This window comes from Lynx rufus, unplaced genomic scaffold, assembly GCF_022079265.1.
Source record: "Lynx rufus isolate CCGP_SWC_20201006 ecotype Redwood Valley unplaced genomic scaffold, mLynRuf1.p SCAF_16, whole genome shotgun sequence".
Classification (NCBI taxonomy): Eukaryota; Metazoa; Chordata; class Mammalia; order Carnivora; family Felidae; genus Lynx; species Lynx rufus.
The window spans coordinates 10378816-10401394 of NW_025814830.1; the positions used below are offsets into that span (position 1 = coordinate 10378816).

Sequence of the window (22579 nt, forward strand, 5' to 3'; positions counted from 1 at the left end):
TCTTTGTTAAAATGTCTTCCCGTGGGCCACGTGCCAAGCACCGACTGCCCCACTCTCTCCCCCTCCTGGGCAGACCATGAATGACTTCGACTATCTCAAACTTCTGGGCAAGGGCACCTTTGGCAAAGTGATTCTGGTGCGGGAGAAAGCCAGCGGCCGCTACTATGCCATGAAGATCCTGCGGAAGGAAGTTATCATTGCCAAGGTGGGCGCTCCCAGGGCTACTTCTGGCTGGGCTCTGCGGTGGGGAGTGCACACTGGGCAGCACGCTCACCTGTGCCTTCGGGGAGCCTGAGGCCCACCCCACCCCACCTTCTGGGCACCTGGAGGACTAAGGTGGGGAGTGTGACAGGGCTTCACCCCGCAGGCGTCATCAGGGCCTGCAGGCAGGTCTCTTGGGGCATGAAGGGCTTGTGGGGAGGCCCTGAGGGTCGGGGCTTGTCTCAGGGCCTCTCACTAGGAGGCTGGGCCAGAATGGAATTCTCTTTTTTTTTCCTTCTTTAAATAAGTTTTTAAAATGGAAAATTCCTGACATGCACAAAATTTTTAAAAGAAAAATAAATACTGTGGACTCCCATGTAGCCAGCATCCAGCTTCCACAATTGTCAACATTTGGCCCGTCTTGTTTTATTAGCTCTGCCCTCCTTTTTGTCCTGGAGTATCTTAAAGGCATGTTCTAGATGTCATATGGTTTCACCCAGAGATACTTAGGTATGTGTCTTTAACAGATGAAGATCATAAAGACTATAATGGAACAACGATCTCACCCCAGCAAAACGAACAGCCCCCTATGTGCCTGGTCCAAGGCAGGCTTCCACAGCCTCAGCACTGTTGGCATTTGGGGCCAGATCATTCTCTGCTGTGGGGCTGGCCTGTGTACTGTAGGATGAGTCGCCACACCCTGGCCTTCACCCCTAAGGCCAGTAGCACCCCCCCCCCAGTTGTGACAATCAAAAATGTCTTTAGACATTATTATCAAGTGTTCCCTAGGGACAGACTCACCAACCCCTGCCCCGGGAAGAGCCAGTGTCTGGGAACCGCAGGCAGGTCAGGATTTTTAGCAGCTCGGATGACTGCTGTGTGTTTAGAAACCAAACTTGAGCCCATGTTAGAGTGGCCCCAGGGGGCCTGTAAAGCCGGTGCTGGGCCCACCCCCAAGTGTCTGGGAGGGGCCTGAGAATCTGCATTTCCCCAAGTTCCTAGGCGACAGGCTGCCAGCCGCTATGGGGACCACACATTGCCGCGGGTGGAATCCTGATTAGATCCACTTCCCTTTTTCAGCAAGAACATTTATATGTGGGGATTCCCACTGCCTGTGGCATCACCTCAGGAGTCTTACAATGCCTGCTTGTCCCTCCTTAGGGGTGTTAATTTTAACATTGGCAGTCTGTCACCTCCTTCATAAAGTCCCCAGCGACTTCTCACCTCATAGCTTTGAGATTGAGCCACTGATTGATTGGCCTTGTCTGGGGCCATCGTTTCCTTGTGGCCGGAGGATGGTAACATTCCACTCCCGCCATGCCATTCGGTGTGTGCTTAGGACTAGAACTGCATTTCACCAAAGCATTGCTCCCCCCTCCCTTAGGTTGGGCCGGGGGTCGGGGGGGGGTGCAGGTGTGGTGTTGCCCCCCAGCCCCTCACGCAGCCTCTGTCTGCAGGATGAAGTTGCCCACACGGTCACCGAGAGCCGGGTCCTCCAGAACACCAGGCACCCATTCCTCACTGTGAGTGGTACTTCCCTCTCAGGCGGGGCCTGGCCTCTGCGTGCGCCATGTGGGAAAAGAGCCCAACCCTGCCGCCATGAAGCACGGACTTCGTGTCAGCCAGGTGGCCAGGGCTGGGTGTTGTTGCGCTCCCCCAAATGACCCGAATCAAACCCCAGGGGTGGCACCTTCTTCACAGATGGTGGCTTCGTGGCTTCAGCCAACTGATGATACCACATTACAAGATGGTTCCGGGAGAGCATGGCTACTCTATGAGTTAGAGGCATTTAGCCCAGCTGGTCGAAGTGGGAACGTTATTTTTTTGTTTCTGTTTTTAAATGTAATTCTAGAAGGACATGAATTCTGGTGCTGCTTGTCAGCTTAGTCTGAGGAGACGCCTTTTTGGGCTACAGGCTCCCATCAAGGCCAGCAGCCATCAGTTAAATGGATCACGTATAGGATGGCTTATGGGATGGGTCACTTCTTTAGCTCAGCTGTTGTCCAGTGTCCTAGTAAACCATGACACTGTTCATACTTTTACAAGGTACTTTGATGTAGAAGACAGAGAATAGTTAGACTTGTCATGAGCAGAGGGGTCACTCGGGGTTCTCTAAGGAACTTTCTGTTGGGCTTCTTAGAGCATAGTTTGAGAACTGCCGTTTACTGGCACATCATTTGTCCATCCTGTCTTTGGGGTTGGCTCCCAAGCCACTGCCTGCTTCCAGTCAGCAGACCTACAACCTGACTGTGGAGAAGAGGGGTAAAATGGCCCTGGTTGCTCAGAACTGGGTATCTCCCTGGCCGCACCTCTCAGAAGCTTAGCTGAAGGCTGAGGACAGTCTCCTTCAGCCCAGTAACCGTTTCCCTGCCCTCAGAGCCACAAGCTCGCTCACACACCCCAAAAGGGGAAGCTGATGTTTGAGCCCCGGCTGCCAGGGTGGGGAGCGTGCCTGCAGAGTCCGCAGAGAGCCTGCCTTCTTCCCACTCCCACCCTGGCCGCCTTCCTGCCCCCCACCCCCCTCCCTAGGCACTGAAGTATGCCTTCCAGACCCACGACCGCCTGTGCTTCGTGATGGAATACGCCAATGGTGGTGAGGTGAGCATAGCCCGCGTCAGTGTTCCCACATCTCCTTCCCAGGTATCGTGGGAGGCAGAGGGCAATTGTAGAGGGGGCGGAGGGGGCCTGGCTGGATGTCCCCTCATTCTCGAGGCAGGCGTCACCATCTCCATTTCGCAGGCGAGGAAACTAAAGCTCAGGTTAAGCGGCTTGGCCCAAGTTCACACAGCTAGTGAGTCAGTGGGCAGGGGGCACGCGCAGGCCCAGAGAGGCCTGGAGAGGCTGTGGGAAGGGGGGCGGCCAAACGGCAAAGGGCGTCCTTAACGGCTGCCAAGAAAGTGTGTGCGGGGCAGGGCCTGCCAGCGCTCCGCCTTCCCCCGTGTTCTGACAGGAAGAGTCCGCCACTCGTTGTGACCGGGTTGCTCAGGCCTGGGCTGCCACCTGCCCCTCAGCCCCCGCACCCTGGTTTCTGCGTGTGGCGTCACTCACCGGCTCCACATTGTTGGCTTCATCTGTCCCACTGGTCCGCAGCTTATTGTCACTTGCTCATGACTTGTGTTCCTGTGCTTTCTTGCTGTACCCCCCTCCCTCCCTCATCTGTCCCCTCATGCTGTCCCCACTTAACTCTCCCCTTGGCATCTCCTGGCTGTCCTTCGTTCTTCATGCCTCACTCCGTTTACTCACGTGAGTTTTTCCCTGCTCACTGTCTCTCGCTTGGTTCTTCTTGCCGTCACTTGCAGGTTCATGGAGTAGGTGTCACCGTGTCACTGGGCTCGGTGTCGGGGGCCAAGGGGCAGGGTCCTATTTCTTGCTCCTCGGGGCCGATATCTGACTTTTTGCTCCTTCCTCCGCTGGCAGCTGTTTTTCCACCTGTCCCGGGAACGAGTCTTCACGGAGGAGCGAGCCCGCTTCTATGGTGCAGAGATTGTCTCTGCCCTTGAGTATTTGCATTCGCGGGACGTGGTGTACCGCGACATCAAGGTGAGTGTGCGGTTGCCTCCTGGCCTGTGGCACCTGTGGGGCTCGCGCCGGGGAGGCCAGGCCTGTGCCCTCAGGCCCACACTTCCCCCTCCAGGGAGGCTCTGACTTGCGGGTGTTCCCGAGTCCACTCACCCTCTGGCCTAGGCCCCGGCTGGCTGTCCCACACTAAGGTCCCGCAGGCCTCTCTGAGCCTCTGGTGGACACACTCCTCTGTGCAGGGAATGGGGAGGGGTGGGGGGTGGAGGTAATATCAGTACAAGCATCGCAGGAGATAGTTTGGCCGAATCCACCAAAGCCGAGTGGACACGTCCCTGTGAGCCAGCCGTTTTGCCCCACGGTGGGAACCGAGCACGGATGCGCGCACACTGCCGGCAGTGCTGTTCACGCTCGCCCCGAGCTGGAAGCCAGCCGGGTGTCCGCTGTCGGAGAACGGCTAGAACGCACTGCGGTGGCGCCCCACGGCTGGGCTTTGCACAGCAGTCACTGAGTGAACCGCAGCCCTGCAGCCGTGCCAAGCTCACAGGCTCACGTTGAGGGGAAGCCAGGACAGACTGTACAAACCTGTGTTATTTTTTTTATTTTTTTATCATTTTTTCTACATTTATTTATTATTGAGAGACCGAGAGACACACACCATGAGCAGGGGTGGGGCAGAGAGAGGGGGAGACACAGAATCCGAAGCAGGCTCCAGGCTCCGAGCCGTCGACACAGAGCCCGACGCGGGGCTCGAACTCACGGACCGCGAGATCATGACCTGAGCCGAAGTCGGACGCTTAACCGACTGAGCCACCCAGGAGCCCCAGATCTGTGTTGTTTAAACATACAGTGCGTACGTAGGTGGGGAAACTAAAGAAAAGCAAAGGAGTAAAGTTCTTCCTCAGCTGAGGGGATGGTTAATAACAGGCAAGGGGCCCCTAGAGGGTTCTAGGGGTCTTGGTAACATTCTCCCTTAGCCTGGTAGAGGTTACACAGAAGCCCACTAAATTGCCCATTTGTGTTAAGTTTGGTTAAAAGTCGAGGAAGAGGGGCGCCTGGCTGGCTCAGTCGGTAGAACATGTGACTCTTGATCTTGGGGTGGTGGGTTTAAGCCCCACATTGGGTGTGGAGCCTACTTAAAAGAAGTGGAGGAAGAAAGCTGGCGTTGCTCAGAGAGTTGGACGCTGCAGCCCACGCTGTGGGGAGCCGGTGGGCAGAGCCCGGCTCCCATCTCTCTGCCTGGCTTTTTTCCAGCTGCCCTTGGGGGCTGGCCTCCCTCTGAGCCTCACGGGCTTGACTTTGTGCTAGGGGTGTGCCCGGTGCCCGTCCTGGAGCCCCTGGCACGACAGCTCCCACCCCAGGCCACAGCTCTCCGCGGGAATGGCCAGGGCGTGTGGGGTTCAGGAGCGGTGGTGGGAAACCCTGGGAAGACGCGTCCCTGATACGTTGACTTTTCCTACAGCTGGAAAACCTCATGCTGGACAAAGATGGCCACATCAAGATCACTGACTTCGGACTGTGCAAAGAGGGCATCAGTGACGGGGCTACCATGAAAACCTTCTGTGGGACGCCCGAGTACCTGGCACCCGAGGTGCCTGAGGCTGGAGGTCCCGGGGGCGTGCGAGGCCAAGGGAGGAGAGGCCCTCGGACCCGTGTGGTTTCCCCAGCGCAGACCCTGTGAGGGCCGTGCTGCGATTCCTTAGATGGCCCTCCGTGGCCACAGGCAGCGCCATGTCCCTCCGTGGGTCCCTCTCAGCCCCGCTGCCCGGCAGGCGTGTGCCCGGCCCCTCACCGCCCCTCCCCGCTCACCTGCTCAGGTGCTGGAGGACAACGACTACGGCCGCGCGGTGGACTGGTGGGGGCTGGGCGTGGTCATGTACGAGATGATGTGCGGCCGCCTGCCCTTCTACAACCAGGACCACGAGCGCCTCTTCGAGCTCATCCTCATGGAGGAGATCCGTTTCCCACGCACACTGAGCCCTGAGGCCAAGTCCCTGCTTGCTGGGCTGCTTAAGAAGGACCCCAAGCAGAGGTGAGGGCTGGAGTCTGTCCCGCCCGACCCAGTGCTACCTGTTGCGCTGTCCCCTCGCTCGGAGGGGGCCAAGTCCACAGGCGCACGCCTGTGTGTCATCCCCACGGCGCCTCCACTAGTCCCCGCAGCTTGGGCCCTGGGGGGGGACTCGCTTGGGGCCAGGCCGTCCTTCGCGCCCTGCCCGCACTGCCTCGTTCTTTGGGCGTGCTGAGGGTCACGGCAGCCCTGAGCCTGGCCGAGGGTGGCCGAGGCCACCCTCTCGGCTCCTGTTCTGGACTCGGAGTCCTGGGTCGGGATCCCCCGGGGCTGTGACCCAGGGCTGAGAGCCCCTTCCCTGAGCCATGGTTTCCTCCTGTGTGGAATGGTGGTCTGTGGCCAGGACAGAATCACTAGAGGTCGCTCAGGGCCTGCGCTGAAGGCCCGTCTCCCAGAAGCCGCTGGCCCGGGAGGCGGGTACTCATGGCCATCTCTGCCCAGGCTCGGCGGGGGGCCCAGCGATGCCAGGGAGGTCATGGAGCACAGGTTCTTCCTCAGCGTCAACTGGCAGGACGTGGTGCAGAAGAAGGTGAGCCCCACGCCCACCCGTTCCTGCAGTGCCCCTCGAGGGTGATCTTGGCCAAGGCCTCCCATCCCCTGGGTCCTGAGTCTGGGTTCCTTCCCTCCGCAGCTCCTGCCACCCTTCAAACCTCAGGTCACCTCTGAGGTTGACACAAGGTACTTTGACGACGAGTTCACCGCCCAGTCCATTACAATCACACCCCCGGACCGCTGTGAGTGTCTGAGGCCCTCCCGCCGTGGGCCCGGCTGGGTATGGAGTGGTGGGGTCTGCCCTTGACCCAGTTCCGGGGAGGAAGCTCATAGGCCCCCTCCCCGTGTCTGGGCAGTTTGCCAGCGGTTGGCTCGAAGGGCTTTTGGCTGTTGGTCTGTGCACCTTTACACCCAGTGAGGGTCGCCAGGAGCCATTGGCCATGGCACATTCCAGAGCTCAGCGGGGAGGGGTCTGGGCAGGAGACACAGGAAGTTGTCACTGCTGGGATGGCACATTCATAATTGTCTTCCCAAATTGCCCACGTCTCTGGGGCTGGATTGGTTCGTTGATTCTCACCCACCCAGTGCTGGGCTGTGCTGGGGACAGCAGTGACTGAGACGGCCCTGGGCCCTGCCTTGAGGGAGCTTCAGGCCTGGTGGGGTGACAGCCCAGAGTGGTCAGGTCGAGGGTATAGAAGCCCAGGGACTGGGGAAACCCAGAGGAAATGCCTGACCTGGCCTGCGAGTCAGCGGGGGGCTTCCTGGGGGGTGGGGGGGCCGGGCAGCTGAGCCAAGTTCCCGGCGGAAGGAATGGCACTCGGGAATGAGAGTCCAGGATGGAGTGTTGCAGAAGCTGGGGTAGAGGGGGTATGGGGCCAGAGTAAGAGGATCTTGGGGGCCGTTGGAAGGAGTGGGAACTTGCTTCATGGGGAGCGACGGAGAGGTTTTGTGCAGGAGGGGGACAGGGTTGCCTCCGGGCCCTCCGAAGCCCCCCTCTGGCTGTGCGTGGGGGCTGGTCGGCGGGGGCGGCAGCGGGGCGGGGGCCAAGGGTCTAGGCTAGACCAGAGTGTGGAGCCGGAGGGGAGGGTCTCACCGATGGCCCACCGGCTGGGGGTTCCCGCCACCTGCACCCCTTCCTGAGGCTGGGCCCCCGTGGCCCCCTTGCCCACTCCCGGGGGTGTGGTCGGGGTGCCGGGCCATCTGCAGGCCCGTTCTCCCCGATCCACCTCCCACTGCCCCCCACAGATGACAGCCTGGGCTCCCTCGAACTGGACCAGCGGACCCACTTCCCCCAGTTCTCCTACTCAGCCAGCATCCGCGAGTGAGCAGAGCCGTCTGCTGCCACCACCGCCGCGGGACACGCACGGCTGCCATCACCGCCCGGGGGCTTTTCTCTTGTTTTTAAACTTTTTATTTTTGCCTTTTTTGTTTGCATCCCCATCTCTCACCTGCTCACCCCCATTTCCAGTTTTTTCTTCAGCCCTCTGCCAAACTCACCTCAGCGGTCCCAGCGGCCCTGCCTCCAGGATCCTGTCCTGTCCTCACCTCTGTGCTCAGACCAGGCTTTGGGAGACTCTCCGCTGGAGGGATTCCGCTTTTTAATCAACACGAGCCCCAGGGAGGGGCGAAGCGTGGGGCTGTGGGTCCTGCCTGAATTTCTGGCCAGACGCCTGCAGGCAGTCTGCCTCTGTCAGAGGTCGCCTTCTCGTGGGACACCTCAGGGGACACCTTGTGGGACATGATGCCCCGCGGACAGTGCCCCGGTGCTGCCTTCCGTGCCCTGCTGTTAGGCTCAGAGCGGCCTGGCTCGGGCAGCCCAGCCCCTCGTCCCACAGGGGCAGAAAAGCAATAATGTCTAGGGACAGGCTGGGGCCTTTGGAAGGTGCGGGATTGGGGGTCCAGGGCTCCCTCGTGTGGTTGGGGGATGGGCACTGCCTCCTTGCCCCGCCTTCCCCAGCCTCCCAAGCTGCTCTCCTGACCCTGTGGATGAGGCAGGAGGAACATTTGGGGACTGGCCTCCCCGCCACCCAGTCCTGTGCCTTACCAGGGCTTCCTTCCAGCTGGCCTTAACTCCCGCTGCACCCCGGGCCCAGCCCCAGCTCTTTCCAAGGATGGGGTCTGGGATCACCCCCTTCTTTCCGCCTGGGGCGGAGGGGTGCCAGCCCCGGCTGTTACACATCTCGCACCAAGACAGTATTGGGCCCCATGGACTGGGGTCGAAGAGGGGGTGGGGTGGGGGGGGTCTCTGGTATGTACTGGGGTGGGGGCCTCTGAGAAGGGGAGGCTCCAGGGCCCCTTTCTACCCCCCGCCTCTGGGCCCCACGTTCTGCAGCCTTAAGGTGAACATGTGTCAGTGCTGTGGGCACGGGGGTACGTGCCTCAGCCTATGTGTGTTTGTGGATGTCCCTCTGCATCCCGGACGTGGATGCACACGGGCGTGTGTGTGTGTGTGTGTGCGTGCGTGCATGCATGTGTGTTGGGTATGTGTGCGTGAGGGCAAGCGTGTCTTGGCCTTGAGTGTGTGGTGTGTGTGGGCTTGGGCCCTGTCCCCGGGCCTGAGCATTTCATCCCCTGAGGGAGGGGTGCTGGTCCAGCAGGAGGACCACACCTGGGATCCATTTGCTGCCCGCTCTCCCTCCCATCCCCCCCCACCACCCAACATCTCTCGGTGTGTGGAATTTAGTTGTGGTTTTGATCTCCCTGCCCCACCTCCTGTACTAGGTAGTTCCGAGAGAGACATCCTAGGGTGGGGTGAGGGTTGGTTTGGGTGGGTGGGGGGTCTTTTTCCTTTCTGTGTGCGTATGTCCTTTATCTGACAATTCTGTCCTCCCCACTGGCCTTCCCCCTTCCTCCCATTTGTACGGTACAAGCAATAAAGACACTCGTTTCAGACCGGGGCCCACCGCCCTGGGCCGTTACTTGCCTGCGGAGCCCGGCCCCACTGACCTGCCCCTAGGACCCGTCTGCCGTGCCGGGGCCTGGCCATCTGGAGCTGTGTCCCCTCGGGCGGCAGGGCGTGGGCGGGTGGCTGGGCCTCCGTGTGGGTGCCGCTGTGGGTGGGAGCCGCTGAGGACTTTGGGAAGCTGCCCGGGCCTGGGCTGTGACTCCGGCGGGCAGAGGCCATTCCCGGTCTTCAGAAGCTGCCTGGGCTAAAAAGGGGGGCGGGGGGTGGAGGCATGGGGGGGTGGTTGGCTGGCTCTGAAAGGGGAGGGCGTGCGAGGCGCCCCTGAGCCCTGGGAGTGCAGGTGTGGGAGTGGATGCCCTTCACGTGACCCTGGAGTCCCAGGGCCGGGCATCGCATGCAGTCCCCTTCTCCCCATTTATGCCAAACCAGGGAGCCTCGAGGCCCCCCGATTCCAACACAGAATCCTTGGCGTATGCATGGGAGTCGAGGTGGACGCCTCTGGTTTGGTCACAGCCCTCTCCCAGCTCTGGGACCCTCTGAGAGCTTGTCCCCTTTACCTTGTGGTTCCCGAGCTTGAACCACCCTTCCCGCACCTTGGGACCAGGGCTGCCCTGGCACAGATGAATTTGGTGTCCGATTTCGCCAGGCGTTAGGGCTGCTTCGCACGCGTGGAGTCCTTGAGATCTTGAGTGAGGGCAGCAGAGAAAAGTCAGGGCCAGTTTAGACTCGGGAAGGCGTGGCCATTTCTTACTTCACGTGGACTTTATTATTTATTTAATTACAAAAGCATGTGCTGGTGGTCATAAGACCAGCAGCAGTAGAAGCTTCTAAAGGAGAGCCTTCTACTTTTCCCTCCAGTCAAGGCCCCGGAGGCAGCCGGTGCCAGTTCCTTCTCTCGTCATCTCCCCGCCCCACTCCAAGGAAATCCTGAGCCTACCTCAGTCCGATAGATCGCCTCGCAGTCCCTGGTCCCTGGTCCCCGGCTCTGGGCCCACAGGCTCGCGAACACTTCCCTCGGGCGAACATAGATTCCCCAGATGTAGTGGTGCTTCCTTCTGTAGAACTTTTTCCCAAAGGGAGTTTCAGGTGGAAGAGTTTTAATAATAAAATTTTACCAATTGGAAAATTTTAATTTTGAGTGGATTACTTTGTTTTGTGTCATGTATGTGTGTGAGAGTGAATAATGCAAGCAACACCGAAGTATGAGGAAGGAAAAGTGAAAATCCACGCAGATCCCAGGCCCTGCATGCCCTTCGTGGCGTTCTCGTTGGCACCATAAAAAGGCTCTTTCCCTTTGGTGTTGTGTTGTCCCAGTGAATAATGCCAAGTCCCCGGGCTACACCTGCCACGTTTTCCCAACGCTCCTGCCGACACATGTACGTTACTAGGGTGGGCTGGTCCCTGGTGAAATGAGAGCCTCCCTCTGCATTTTGGGGACCTTGCTTCATGAGGCTCCTCTCACGAGGCAGGTATGCCTCACCCGATCCAGACCCCCCTAGTTGACAATTTACTCGGTCTCCAGATGTTTTGCTGCTACTGACAGTGCTGTAATAAACCTTAAGGATCCATCTTTCTGGCGCTTTTGTGGCCCACATTCCAGGGTGGCTGTATTTTAACACGTGTCCGATAATTTTCCGGAAAATGTGTGGTGATTTACAGATTTTTAACTTTATTTTGTAAGTAACTGCAGGCTCATAGAAGAACACTTTCAGAAATAGTACTAAAATGATTCTAGGCCTGGGGCGCCTCATAGTGCCCCAAAGTAAGGGCTTGCTCAAACCCCAGAAAAGCAGGGGCGCCCGGGTGGCTCAGTCGGTTAAGCGTCTGACTCTTTCTTGGTTTTGGCTCAGGTCGTGACTTCAAAGTTCGTGAGTTCGAGCCCCAAATCGGGCTCTGGGCTGACAGCGAGGAGTCTGCTTGGAATTCTCTCTCCCTCTGTCTCTGCCCCTCCCCCCCTCACGCTGTCTCTGTCTCTCTCAAATAAATAAATAAACTTAAAAAACCTGCAAAGCAGAGCCTTACTGATAGGGGTATGTGAAGGCATACGGGAGTGGATGGACAGTGCTCCCACTGGGCAAAGTTGAAAGTACTTCGAGCAACAAGAATAGCACAGTCCTGGGTTACACCCAGAGTCACAATAAACAAGTTGGCATGGAGATAAATGGTAAATGGTGCAAACAGACACGTGTACAGAATTCCAGGTCATTTCTGTAGAATTTCTGTAAGTACCGTGCCTTCAAGGAGGGGGAGCATAGCCCCCCATTCCTTATGTGTGGGCTGCAAAGTGACTTCCTTCCGAAGTGGATGGTATAGAAAGGGGGGGGGAGCAACTTCTCAGTGGAGAAACCTGACAAACACTATCAGCCAGGTGATCAAGGTCAGCATCAACAGGGTATCTCATGTTGGCAGGAAGTGCTCTTGATGAGGATGGTATCCCTATTGGTTCATGGTTGTGACAAACGTACTACACTAAGATGTTGAGGGAAAACTAGGTGTGGGCTGTTAAGGGGAACTCTTCTATCTTTGCAACTTCCCATAAATGTACTTCAAAATTTTATTTATTTATGGGGTGCCTGGGTGTCTCAGTTGTTGAGCGTCTGACTTCAGCTCAGGTCATGATCTCACAGTTGGTGGGTTCGAGCCGTGCATCAGGCTCTGTGCTGATGGCTCAGAGCCTGGAGCCTGCTTGGAGTTTTGTGTCTCCCTCTTTCTCTTCCCAGCTCATGCTCTCTCTCTCTCTCTCTCTCTCTCTCTGTCAAAAATAAACATTAAAAAAAAAAAAGTACAGGGGCACCTGGGTGGCTCAGTTGGTTAAGTGTCTGACTTTTTTTTTTTTTTAATGTTTTTAATTTTGAAGGAGAGAGAGAGAGAGCATGGGCGGGGGAAGAGCAGAGAGAGAGGGAGACCGAATCCGAAGGAGGCTCCAGGCTCTGAGCTGTCAGCACAGGGCCCGACACAGGGCTTGAACTCACGAGCTGTGAGATCATGATCTGAGCCGAAGTCGGATGCTTAACCGACTGAGCCACCCAGGTGCCCCCAAGTGTCTGACTCTTGATCTCAGCTCTGGTCTTGCTAGATCTCAAGTATTGAGAGTTCAGACCCTGTGTTGGGCTCCCACACTGGACATGAAGCCTACTCAAAAAAAAAAAAGTGCAAGGAATTCTCATCTACCCTTCATGCAGGTTCCTGTGACATTTTATGATTATTCCCTCCTTCTTCCCCTTCATATTTACATATCCCCCCTAAAACAAGAACATTCTCTTACATGACCACAGTTCAATTATCAAGGTCAGGAAGTTAATATTGAAACAATCCTCTTCTCTCAGATCTTTATCAGATTTGACCAGTGGTCACAGCAAAATAAAAATGACCTGGCTAACGACTGCCATGTTGCGTTCAGTTGCGGGGGCACTTTACAGAATGTCCCCCACTGAGAGTTTGTTGCCCGATGTTTCCTCACGGTTCTATTCAAGCTACCTTTGACGGGGATTTTCAGAAATGATGTGCCCTTCTCGGTGCACCTTCTCGAGAGGCACATGAGATTCTGTCCCATGACTGAAGGTGGGGTCTGTCACATCTCTCTGCTGTAAAGTTACTACATGCCCTTTGTAGTTAGTGTCTTGTGTAGAGATACTCTGAAGATGTAAATACCTAGATTTTGTCCAAGTGTTCAGGCAAAGGGAACGACACGCACAAAGGCCCTGGGGCAGGCGGGCGCCTGGTGTGTTTGGGGAACACGAAGAGGCCGGGGGGGGGTGCGTCAAAGGGAATAGAGGGGGATGGGGAAGGAAACGAGGTTAGAGAGGTAACAGTGGGCCGAAGGGGTCTTGTGGCCAAGGTATGGAGTTTGGGTTTTATTGTAAGTCTGACAGGAAGCTGTTAGTTCCGCATCTCACAATCCTCTCTCTGCTCATTTTTCCAGGCTTTCTGCCCTTCCGGTGCCTGAAAATAGCAATCCCTTCCCTGCCTCAGTGCCTTTGCTCATGCTGTTTCCACCACTTGGAATATTCCGGTCCTCCACGCACCCCACCTTTGCATTCCCGGCTCGTCTTTCGGGTTTCACTCCAACATCACCTCATCAGGTCCTTGCAAGCCACTGTTTGTAAATTATATCCAGCCTGTTCACTTACTCATCCAACAACTATTTCTTGAGGACCTGCCACGCGCCAAACCCTGTTCTAGGCACTGGGAATACAGCAATCAAAACAAAACAAAACAGAAGGCAAGCCTTGCACTCATGGGGTTCACATCCTAGTCAGGAGAGAGTAACTAAGATGAGGCGGTAAGTGCTCACGAGAGAACAAGTGTGAAGAACGGAGATAGGAAATTCTCACAGAGGAGGTAACATCTGAGTAAACACCTTAAATGAGGGATCTGAGGGAAGCGCATTTCAGGCAAGGGGAACAGCGAGTGCGAAGGTGCTGGGGTAGGAGCGTGCCTCCTGTGGGTGAGAACGAGCCAGGAGGCCGGTGTGGCAGGAGACATGAGGGGGGTGGGGAGGTTGGGAGACGAGCTCCAAGGTGGGTGGGGCTGGTGGGGAGGATAATATAGGACCTCATGGACTTTCCCATTGAGATGGGAGACACGGTGGAGTTGTGAACAGAGGCAGGGTGGGATCTGACTTGGGCGTGCACCGGATCCCTTCTGGCTGAATGGGGGTGACAGACTACAGGGGATGGGGACCGGGGAGCAGCGAGGAGGTGGCTGCGCCAGCCCAGACTGACCACTTACACGTTTGGAAACAATCCCTACTTTGCAGCTGAGGAAAGGGAGGCTCGGAGGGGCTGTTCCCGATCACATAGTTAGTAGCAGGAAGAGGATTTGACTCCAGCTGCCCGACCTTAGGTTTGGAGGGGCGTTCGCCATTGCCTCTGCACCTGCCCGGGTGCTCGGCACGCATGCGTGCAGGCACGTTTAAAGCGCCCGCCACAGGTCCTCAGCTCCAGCGGGAAGAGGTGGGCGCTGGGCTCAGATCTCGACGCCAGCCTGGAGGATGCTGGTGAGAGGCAGCAGTTAGGGTTCCCCCCCCCCCCCGGGCCTGTCTCCAGGGCGCTGACTCCAGACCCCTCCTCTCTCCTGCAGGGTGCGGCTGCCTCGCCCGACCCCGAGCCTCCGAGCGTCCCGGTCCCCGACAGCATCCGCGAGGGCGCGAGCGTGTCTCCAGGACGCCAGGCGCGGCCCCCGGGGCCCTGCGTGCCGCCCGGGCTGGCGGAGGCGCTGAGCGCGCTGGGACTGGCGGGAGAGCGCGAGTACGCTGGGGACATCTTCGCCGAAGTCATGGTGAGCGCGGCCCAGACGGCAGCAGAGGGGTGCGGGTTTGACGAGGCTCAGGCTGGCCCACTCCACGAGCCTTCCGGAACGCCCGGCGGCCTGCAGCCCCTCCTTTGCTAGTGCACAGCCCCTCCCGCGTGTCTCTGACATGTATTCGCTTACAAACACTTAGCGGTTTCTTACCAAATGTTTTTGAGCATATTCCCGGCCCTGGGGATGCTGTCATGAACAACATAGTCTGCTGTCATTGTGGACAGCCAAGCCGATGTAGGCAGTCATTGCAGAAAGGCCCCCCGAGACCAAAGTGCAGGCTCGGTAAGTCCGCAGATACCTGTGCAAGATAGGCACTGTCGGGAGAAACACCGCAGGGATGAATTTATTCAAGAAGCATCTCGTGAGTTGTCTCTCCCCAGCCAGGGACTCTTTTAGGAACTGAGATACAGCTGTGATCCAGAGAGAAATCCCTGCCCTTGTGGTGCCAGCAGCCTAGGGAGGCAAACAGACAAAACACACAAGGAAACAGCAGGTTATCTCCAGACTGAAAATACCGAGAGGGAGTGCAATGGGTGTAGGGAGAATTCTGTGTAGGAAAGCTGAGCTGAGGTTTGAAGGGCTGAGGAATCGACAATGCAGGGAGCTGGGGAAGGATCGTGCAAATGCCCTGGGGTGGGAATGAGCTTGGCATAGTCTAGGGCTGGAGAAGGCTGATGTAGCTGGAGTGTGGGTTGTGAGGGGAGACAAGGGAAGAGGTTGGCAGTGTTGGCACTGGGGGGAGGGGGGTCAGAGGCGGGGGGGGGGGCAGTGCCTGAGAATCAGAGAGCAGTTAGGGTTTTCTCCTGAGGGTCCTGGCAGCCATGAAAGGGTTTTAAGCTGGGGAGTTCCTTGGCCAGTTTTGTATTTTAGAAAGACCCTTGGGGGGGAGGATCTGAGAATGAGTGGAGGGCTGGTGACCACTAGTGGTCTGGAAACCCAGGGGTTGATGCTTAGGAGGACCCGTGGCCATGAGGGCTACAGACTGGAGAGGTGGATAGGGAGGCGTCCGGAACAAAGTCCAAGGCTCTAACGGGGACAAGGAATAGAGGCACATTTGGAGAAGACTGGAGGCCGGTTTCGGGGGTGGGCGGCGGGGCACTCACGCTTCCTCCAGTCGGTGCGAGGAGGCTGCTGCACTTAGGGCTGGAGCTCAGGCGAGAAGCCGAAGCACAGGTGTGGAGAGTGAGGCTGTCCCTGCCCAACCCCAGGTGTGCCACGCGCTGCCCCGGAGGGCCCTGCCCCGCGCTGTGACCCCGGACATGCGCGCGCTCGTGGTGGACTGGCTGATCCAGGTGCACGTACGTATCCGGGAGGGGGCAGGGCTGGGCCGGCGTCGCAGCCTAGATCCCCGGGGGTCACTCACGCCCCTCCCCAGGAGTACCTGGGCCTGGCGGGGGACACGCTCTACCTGGCGGTGCACCTGCTCGATTCCTACCTGCGCGCCGGCAGAGTGCGCCTCCGTCGCCTGCAGCTGCTGGGCGTGGCCTGCCTGTTCGTGGCCTGCAAAATGGAGGAATGCGTGCTTCCCGAGGTACTTCCGGAGTGGGGCTTGGGAGGGTGGAAGCCTCTCTCGCCTCGTCACAGATGAAACACCTACCGTGTGCCGAGCTAGCGCTTTACTCACTCTTGGAATCCCAGCATATCTGTATGAGGTCAGGGCTACCACGGTGTCCCTTTACCGGAGGAGGAGACTGAGGCCCAGGGAAGGACATTTTGCCCCAAACAGGTGGGATTTGGAGTCAGTCTTGAACAGTCGTTGTGGCCCTTGAGTAGTTCGAGCCGGTGCCTTATCAGAGCTGCCTGGTGAAGTAGAGAGGACTGTTTCCGTTTTATAGACGAGGAAACGGAGCCTCAGCTTCAGTGATGTCCTTGTCACACAGTAAGACTCGAACCCAGGTCTGATTCTGAAGCCTGTGCTCTCCATGGCTTCCAGACAACAAATCAATGGCCCCACGTTACAGACTAGGAAATCGAGGTCCAGAACGGAGACTGAAGCGCTGCAGGGCAGGGGTCCAAGACTCCCCCACGTCTTCTCCCCCCCTCCAACCCCCCCAACCCGCAGTGTGCCTCCCTCTGCCTCCTGGGCGCTGGCTCCTTCTCGAGGGCCGAGCTCCTGCGCGCAGAGCGCCGCATCCTGAGCCGCTTGGATTTCCGGCTGCACCACCCGGGCCCGCTACTCTGCCTCGGGCTCCTCGCCGCGCTGGCCGGGAGCAGCCCCCAGGTGCGGGGCAAGGGGGGCAGGGGCGTGGCTTGTACGGGGTAGGGGCGTGGCCTCATCTCCCCGGGGCTTTGGCAGGTGACGCTCTTTGCCACCTATTTTCTGGAGCTGTCTCTGCTGGAGGCCGAGGCAGCGGGATGGGAGCCGGGTCGGCGCGCAGCTGCGGCGCTGAGCCTGGCGCATCGCTTGCTCGACGGGGCGCGCTCCGGCCTGGAGCCGGCGCTTTACAGGTATGGCTCCAGGGACCTACATTCCTGGTCAGTCTTTATTTTTTTAGTTAAAAAAAATTTTTTTTAATGTTTATTTTTTGAGAGAGAGACAGAATGCGAGTGGGTTGGGTCAGAGAGAGAGAGGGAGGCACAGAATCCGAAACAGGCTCCAGGCTCCAAGCTGCCAGCACAGACCCTGACGCGGCGCTCAAACTCACAAGCGGACCTGATCATGACCTGAGCTGAAGTCGGACGCTCAGCCGACCGAGGCACCCAGGCGCCCCTTCCCGGTCACAGTCTTTACCGTCTCAGAGAATGAGAGACCTTGGAGCCAGGGGAGGGGGTGCACCCAGACTTGATTTTTCTGGATGTGAGAAAATGGTATGCCTGTCTAGTCTGGGGGTGTCCGAGAATGAGGTGTTTGTCTAGATTTGGGGACTCTTAACCTTGCCCCAGGGTGGAAGATAGAGCATCTTCCTGGCCTCGGAAGATCCTAACTGCGTCCCAAGGTTGAGAATGAGAGGTTGGCCAACCTCGAGTCCCCCAGCTGCCCCTCTGGCCGCAAATCGGGTGTCCAGAGGGGCGCCCCCCACCTCTCTATTAACCATTTAACTGGATGCCAGGGTGAGCCCTCTTTTCGCCCAGCCCGTCCCTCTACCCCCCACCCTCCGGGGTAGAGCTAGATGTCTGTCCACCTTCAGCCCCCCTCCTGCTCTCCACTGGCCTCGTCCTGCGGGGGAGAATCGGGGGTCTGCCCGTCCTCGGCGCCCTCCAGGCCAACCTCCCGAGACCCCCTGATTGGTCCGAGGACAGGTCGTCTTCACCGCTGCCCCTACCCCCGCCTCCGTTTCTCCGTCTCCCCGCCACAGCCCCGCGGAGCTGCGCCCGCTCGAGCCGTGCATGGCCCGCGCCGCGCTCCGAGGCCCCGCGCCCGGCCGCGCAGCCACCTTCCTCAAGTACGCGCGGCCCCAGCTCCAGGGCACCAGCCTCGCCGCCGCCCGCTTGCTCCGCCGCCCCCAGCCCGGGCCTCCCTGAGTCTGGACACCCCATCAAAAAAAGACTCTCCTTGTTTATCCTTCTCCCAGTTCAATAAAAGAGGTTTTTTTTTTATTCTGAGCGCTCTCTGTCCTCGTTGGTCGAATTCCGACCCCTCTCTCGCTTTTGATTGGTCACTTTCCGGGCCTCTCATTTTTCTGATTGGATGTTCTTTACCAAGTCTCTTAATGGCGGGTGGGAGATACGAGGCGAATTCTGGACCTCTCCGCCAGGGGGCACTGGCGGCCTTCCGCAAGCGCGGCTCCGCGACCTAAAACTAGCATCCCAAGCGTAACCGCCTACTGGAGATAAATGGACAGAGACGCTGCAATCTGAATGGCTCTTGGTCTCAGGCTGAGAAGAAACTGGGAGGGATGGGGGCTGTGGGAAGCTGAGAACACCTGCCCCAGCCATAAGGAATGCTACCTCGACGTTGCCAGATTTTCAGATTTTGTTCAAGTGTAGCTGAACATCTACGGTTCCATAAGTATCTCTACGTTTATAAGTTAGCAACAAATTCACTATTTTTTAGTGGTTGGACAAGCCCAACACATCACATAATATGCTGGCCTGTGAGAGTCATCAGTCTGGGGTAGTATGGGTCTTTGATAGCAAGTGTTCTATAAACAGGATCTGATTTACTTAACCCCTGAAGTGCCACAGTGTCAATGGGTATATTTATAGCACTGGCCTCATAGAGGTGTGATGAGAATGTGAGTTAATAAGTACATAGAACTTTAGGACAGTGCCTGACGGTAGGTGTTATGGAAATTGTTAGCACTACATCCTAGCAGGACTGTGAGCTAGGTATGCTTGTCCCTTGTTTCTGCCGAGCCCCTGGCACCTAGCTATTTAGTAGTTGCTCAGAAAATATTTAAGTGCTGAGTTCAGGTTTGGACCTATAGGGTGGGACCTGCCATGTGGCCTCCAGAAAGAGGATGTGCGGTGGCAGGGTGAGGGGAGAATGGAAATATAAGCTTGGTGCTTGGAGCTGAGGCCCAAACCAGGGTCTTGCAGGTGTGGGGGAGGGTGGGAATATATACAGTACCCGAAATTATTCATTCACTCATTCATTCAACAAGTATACGTGGGTGCTGACTCGGGGCCAGGCTCTTGACTGAGCCAGCCAGGTGCCCCTGGGGCCAGGCTGTTAAGATCATACACCTGACAGTCTCATGGGTGATAAGAAACAGGGGTTGTTAATTGCCCATTCCTGTGCCAGGCCCTGCGCCAAGTGCTTTACCTACATAACATAATTCAGTCCCTACAACTACTCTGAAATACACTCACGTAGTATCCCCAGGTCACACAGGAGGAAGGCAGGGTGGAGGAGGATCAAGGAGCTTGGCCAAGGTCCCACCACCAAGTGAGCAGCTAAGGAGAGTGGAAGATCAACCATCCCGCTCACCTGTTCACCCTGTTTTTCTCTCAAAAGCCTCTCACATGCTTCCTTCTCTGTGCATTATTGTGCCGCTCACTCCGGGCTGTCCCTTGTCTGCTTTCCCACTGTGTCTCCTCCCCAGACAGTGAACTCAGGACAAGAAGCAGATCTCTTTGGTTCGTAGAGTGATCCCCTCCTCCAGGAAGCCTTCACTCACCGCCTCAGTCTAGGGCAGGCACCTCCTCTGGACCCTGACAACCTGTTGTGTCTCCCCCATCCAGGGCTCGACCCCCTGCCTGTGTCTCCCTATCCCACCCTGGCCACTTTGTCTGAGCTTCCCAGGTGAGCCCACTCTGGGCTGTCACTGTCGGGTCACTGGTCTGTCTCCCCACGGACTAGGGGCTCAGAGAGAGTAGGGTCCAAGGCTCTCTCAGTAGCTGCTCTTTCCCGGCATCACCCAGACCAGAACTGGTCACAGAAAATATATCAGTGAGTATTTGTTGCATAGATGAACAAATGGGTTTCCAAGCTGCTATCATTGTCTTATGTTACTGACGAGGATATAGAGTCCCAGGTAATTTGGGTGATGTGTCCAGGTGCTACAACTAGTGAGAAAATAAGCAGGGAATTGACTCTGGGCAGCCTGAGTCCATAACCTGTGTTCTTATCCAAATATGGGAAATGACTAGGGGTCTGAAAACCAGCTTTCCAACGAGGTTGATCTCTTCCTGCTCTTTCCCCAAGACTTGTCTTTTCCTTCTAGAAAGCTTTGGGAGCTTTGGGCATGGGGGAGGAGAGCAGGCAGGAGGGTGGGAGGTAAGGGGAGTGGGAACAAGGGAGAGGCCGGCTGAAGAACTAGGGCTGGGACTGATTTGGAGGATAGAATGGGAAAGTCCTGAGGGGGTTCTCTAGACCCATAGGGGGCAGGCGGAGTCGACTGCCGGAGGTGCGGGGGCGGAGAAAGGGTGGGGACCGGCCCCGCGGGGGGCGATGCGGTAGCTGCAGCGGCGGCCGCAGGAGTTTCCCACAATGCAGCGCGGCGCGCTGTCCCCGGTGCTGATGCTCAGCGCTGCCCCGGAGCCTCCGCCGCGCCCGCCTCCCGCCCTCTCCCCGCCGGGCCCGGGCCCCCGCCATGGCTCGGCTCGGCCCAGCCCTGCCCCAGAGCCGTCGGGAGGCCTGGGCGCGGCGCTCGACAGCAGCCTGCGGGCCGCCGTGGCGTTCAAGGCGGAGGGCCAGCGCTGCTACCGAGAGAAGAAGTTCCGGGAAGCCATCGGCAAGTATCACCGGGCACTGCTGCAGCTGAAGGCGGCGCAGGGAGCCCGCCCTGGAGGTCTGCCCGCCCCCGCCCCCGGGCCCGCCAGCAGCCCGGGGCCAGCCCGCCTCAGCGAGGAGCAGCGGCGCCTGGTGGAGAACACGGAGGTGGAATGTTATGACTCTCTCACGGGTACGGGGCCGTCGGGGGACGCATACGGGAGAGGAGTAGGGAGTGACGGGCAATCATGAAGCCTTGAGCGGGGGACTGGAGGCTTGAATGAAACAGACCTGGGGTCTGTGAAGGGAGACCCCAGAATTTATCAAGGAGAGGGGTTGGGGACGTAGGGGAACACAGGGATGGAAGGGCTGGGAGGCAAGAAATGGGCTCTGGGCTGTCACCTGCGAACCTCAGATGAGAAAATCTTACCCTGGATTACCGATTCAAGGCCCCACCCCTCACCTGAGATTGTGTTTAGTACTCTCCCCTGCAGAAACTTCCCAGCTAATTGCCCGGGAGCGCTTGTCTGTTTTCGCGCCCTCTAGCGGCGGCGCAGAACGATTCTATCCCAATTGGTCAGAAGATTGGCGGCCCCGGTGGCCTGAGCAGTCCCTCAGGCCCGGCTCAGCCAAGGGAAAGGGCTGGGGCTTCCTGCAGCCTGAAGGCCAGGCTCCTAGCAGTCAGATGAGCTCTGGGGGTGCCGTCAGGCTCTGTGAGCACCGGTTCCGGTGTCCCCGCAGCCTGCCTGCTGCAGTCGGAGCTGGTGAACTATGAGCGGGTGCGCGAGTACTGTCTCAAGGTCCTGGAGAAGCAGCAGGGCAACTTCAAGGCCACCTACCGCGCTGGCATTGCCTTCTACCACCTGGGCGACTATGCACGCGCGCTGCGCTACCTGCAGGAGGCCCGCAGCCGGGAGCCCACAGGTGAGGGTGGACAAAGCAGGGAAAGGGGCTGGAGCAGAGGAAACAAGGGAACAAGGGAGGATCAGAGCCGAGCTGCTTCAAGGGAGTGCTGTGACTCCTCCCCAGCATTCACCTCTCCATCCACCTACTCCTTACCCACCCACGCAGGCGCTCACCCCCCATTCACTCACCCATGTTCCTCTGACATCCACCCAACCACCTCCCATCGGTTCAGTCACTGACTCATCCTCAGCCTCCCACTCACCTACTCAGCCACTCCCTATCCACTCACCCCCCACTCATTCATCGGCTCACGAACCCAACTCACTCACCTCTTCACCCGGGCGCTTCACCCACCCGCTACTTGTTGAGCACTCGCAGGGAGGCAGACCCCAGGGTGGGCAATGACAAGACGTTTGCAGGGGCGGGGGTGGGAGGGGCAGGTTTGGCCCAGTTGGAGGCTTGTTGCTTGCCCTCTGGGACATCACAGGGTGCACGTGTGTGTGTGGGGGGGGCGCGGTGCAGAGACAATAGTCTCGTATTGAGAGCCAATGAAAAGGGCACACAACAGGTACAGGACACAGGGCTGTGGGGGCCGAGGCAAGACTGGTTTTCCTGGTGAGAGGTTTAGAGAGAACAGGCTTCTTGCAGATGTTACGGGAGGCTGGCGGGGGCGGGGAGGGAGTACGACAGAAGTCTGTGAGCAGAGGCATTCCTGGCAGAGGGCACAGCAAAAGAAATGCCCCCGTTCTGCCTGTTGTGGCTGGGGTTTTGGGGTGAAGGCTTTGGCAACAGTAGCTGTGCTTGGGGGTGGAGGGCACTGAAGGCTGGGGACCATGAGGTGCGAGCTGCCCCAGGACACCCAGATGATGCCGTGCCCGCCTCCCCTGCAGACACCAATGTCCTGCGCTACATCCAGCTGACCCAGCTGAAGATGAACCGTCGCAGCCTCCAGCGGGAAGACAGTGGGGCTGGGGCTGGGGCCGGGGCGGGGCCAGGGAATCGGGATGTCATAGGCTAAGGCCAACCTGGGGGACTGTCGCTACCCCTACTCCCACCTCACCATGTAACTTCCCCTGACTCACGTGTTTGCTGG

The 22579-nt window shown here is 58.1% G+C and overlaps 3 protein-coding genes across 4 annotated transcripts in view; all 3 read left to right on the top strand.

The window, feature by feature from the left end:
* AKT2 (AKT serine/threonine kinase 2) overlaps nt 1-9174 on the top strand; it is a 51016-nt gene extending 41842 nt beyond the window's left edge. For both annotated transcript variants that reach the window (XM_047078041.1, XM_047078040.1), the window contains exons 6-14: nt 74-205; nt 1659-1724; nt 2731-2799; nt 3619-3741; nt 5180-5308; nt 5535-5749; nt 6227-6314; nt 6417-6519; nt 7523-9174. In XM_047078041.1, the coding sequence (XP_046933997.1) occupies nt 74-205; nt 1659-1724; nt 2731-2799; nt 3619-3741; nt 5180-5308; nt 5535-5749; nt 6227-6314; nt 6417-6519; nt 7523-7602 (1005 nt within the window). In that variant the 3' untranslated portion in view covers nt 7603-9174. The remainder of the gene's footprint in view (nt 1-73; nt 206-1658; nt 1725-2730; nt 2800-3618; nt 3742-5179; nt 5309-5534; nt 5750-6226; nt 6315-6416; nt 6520-7522) is intronic.
* A 4906-nt stretch (nt 9175-14080) lies between these two features.
* On the top strand, nt 14081-17948 carry CCNP (cyclin P). Its single transcript, XM_047079104.1, has 7 exons — nt 14081-14137; nt 14265-14462; nt 15695-15784; nt 15862-16017; nt 16549-16707; nt 16783-16985; nt 17783-17948. Exons 1-7 carry the CDS (start codon nt 14081-14083, stop codon nt 17946-17948), a joined length of 1029 nt encoding a protein of 342 aa, XP_046935060.1.
* A 2410-nt stretch (nt 17949-20358) lies between these two features.
* On the top strand, nt 20359-22504 carry TTC9B (tetratricopeptide repeat domain 9B). The gene is made up of 3 exons (XM_047079105.1): nt 20359-20773; nt 21322-21504; nt 22377-22504. The coding sequence occupies exons 1-3, from the start codon at nt 20359-20361 to the stop codon at nt 22502-22504; spliced, it is 726 nt and encodes a 241-aa protein (XP_046935061.1).
* Nucleotides 22505-22579: the final 75 nt, after the last annotated feature.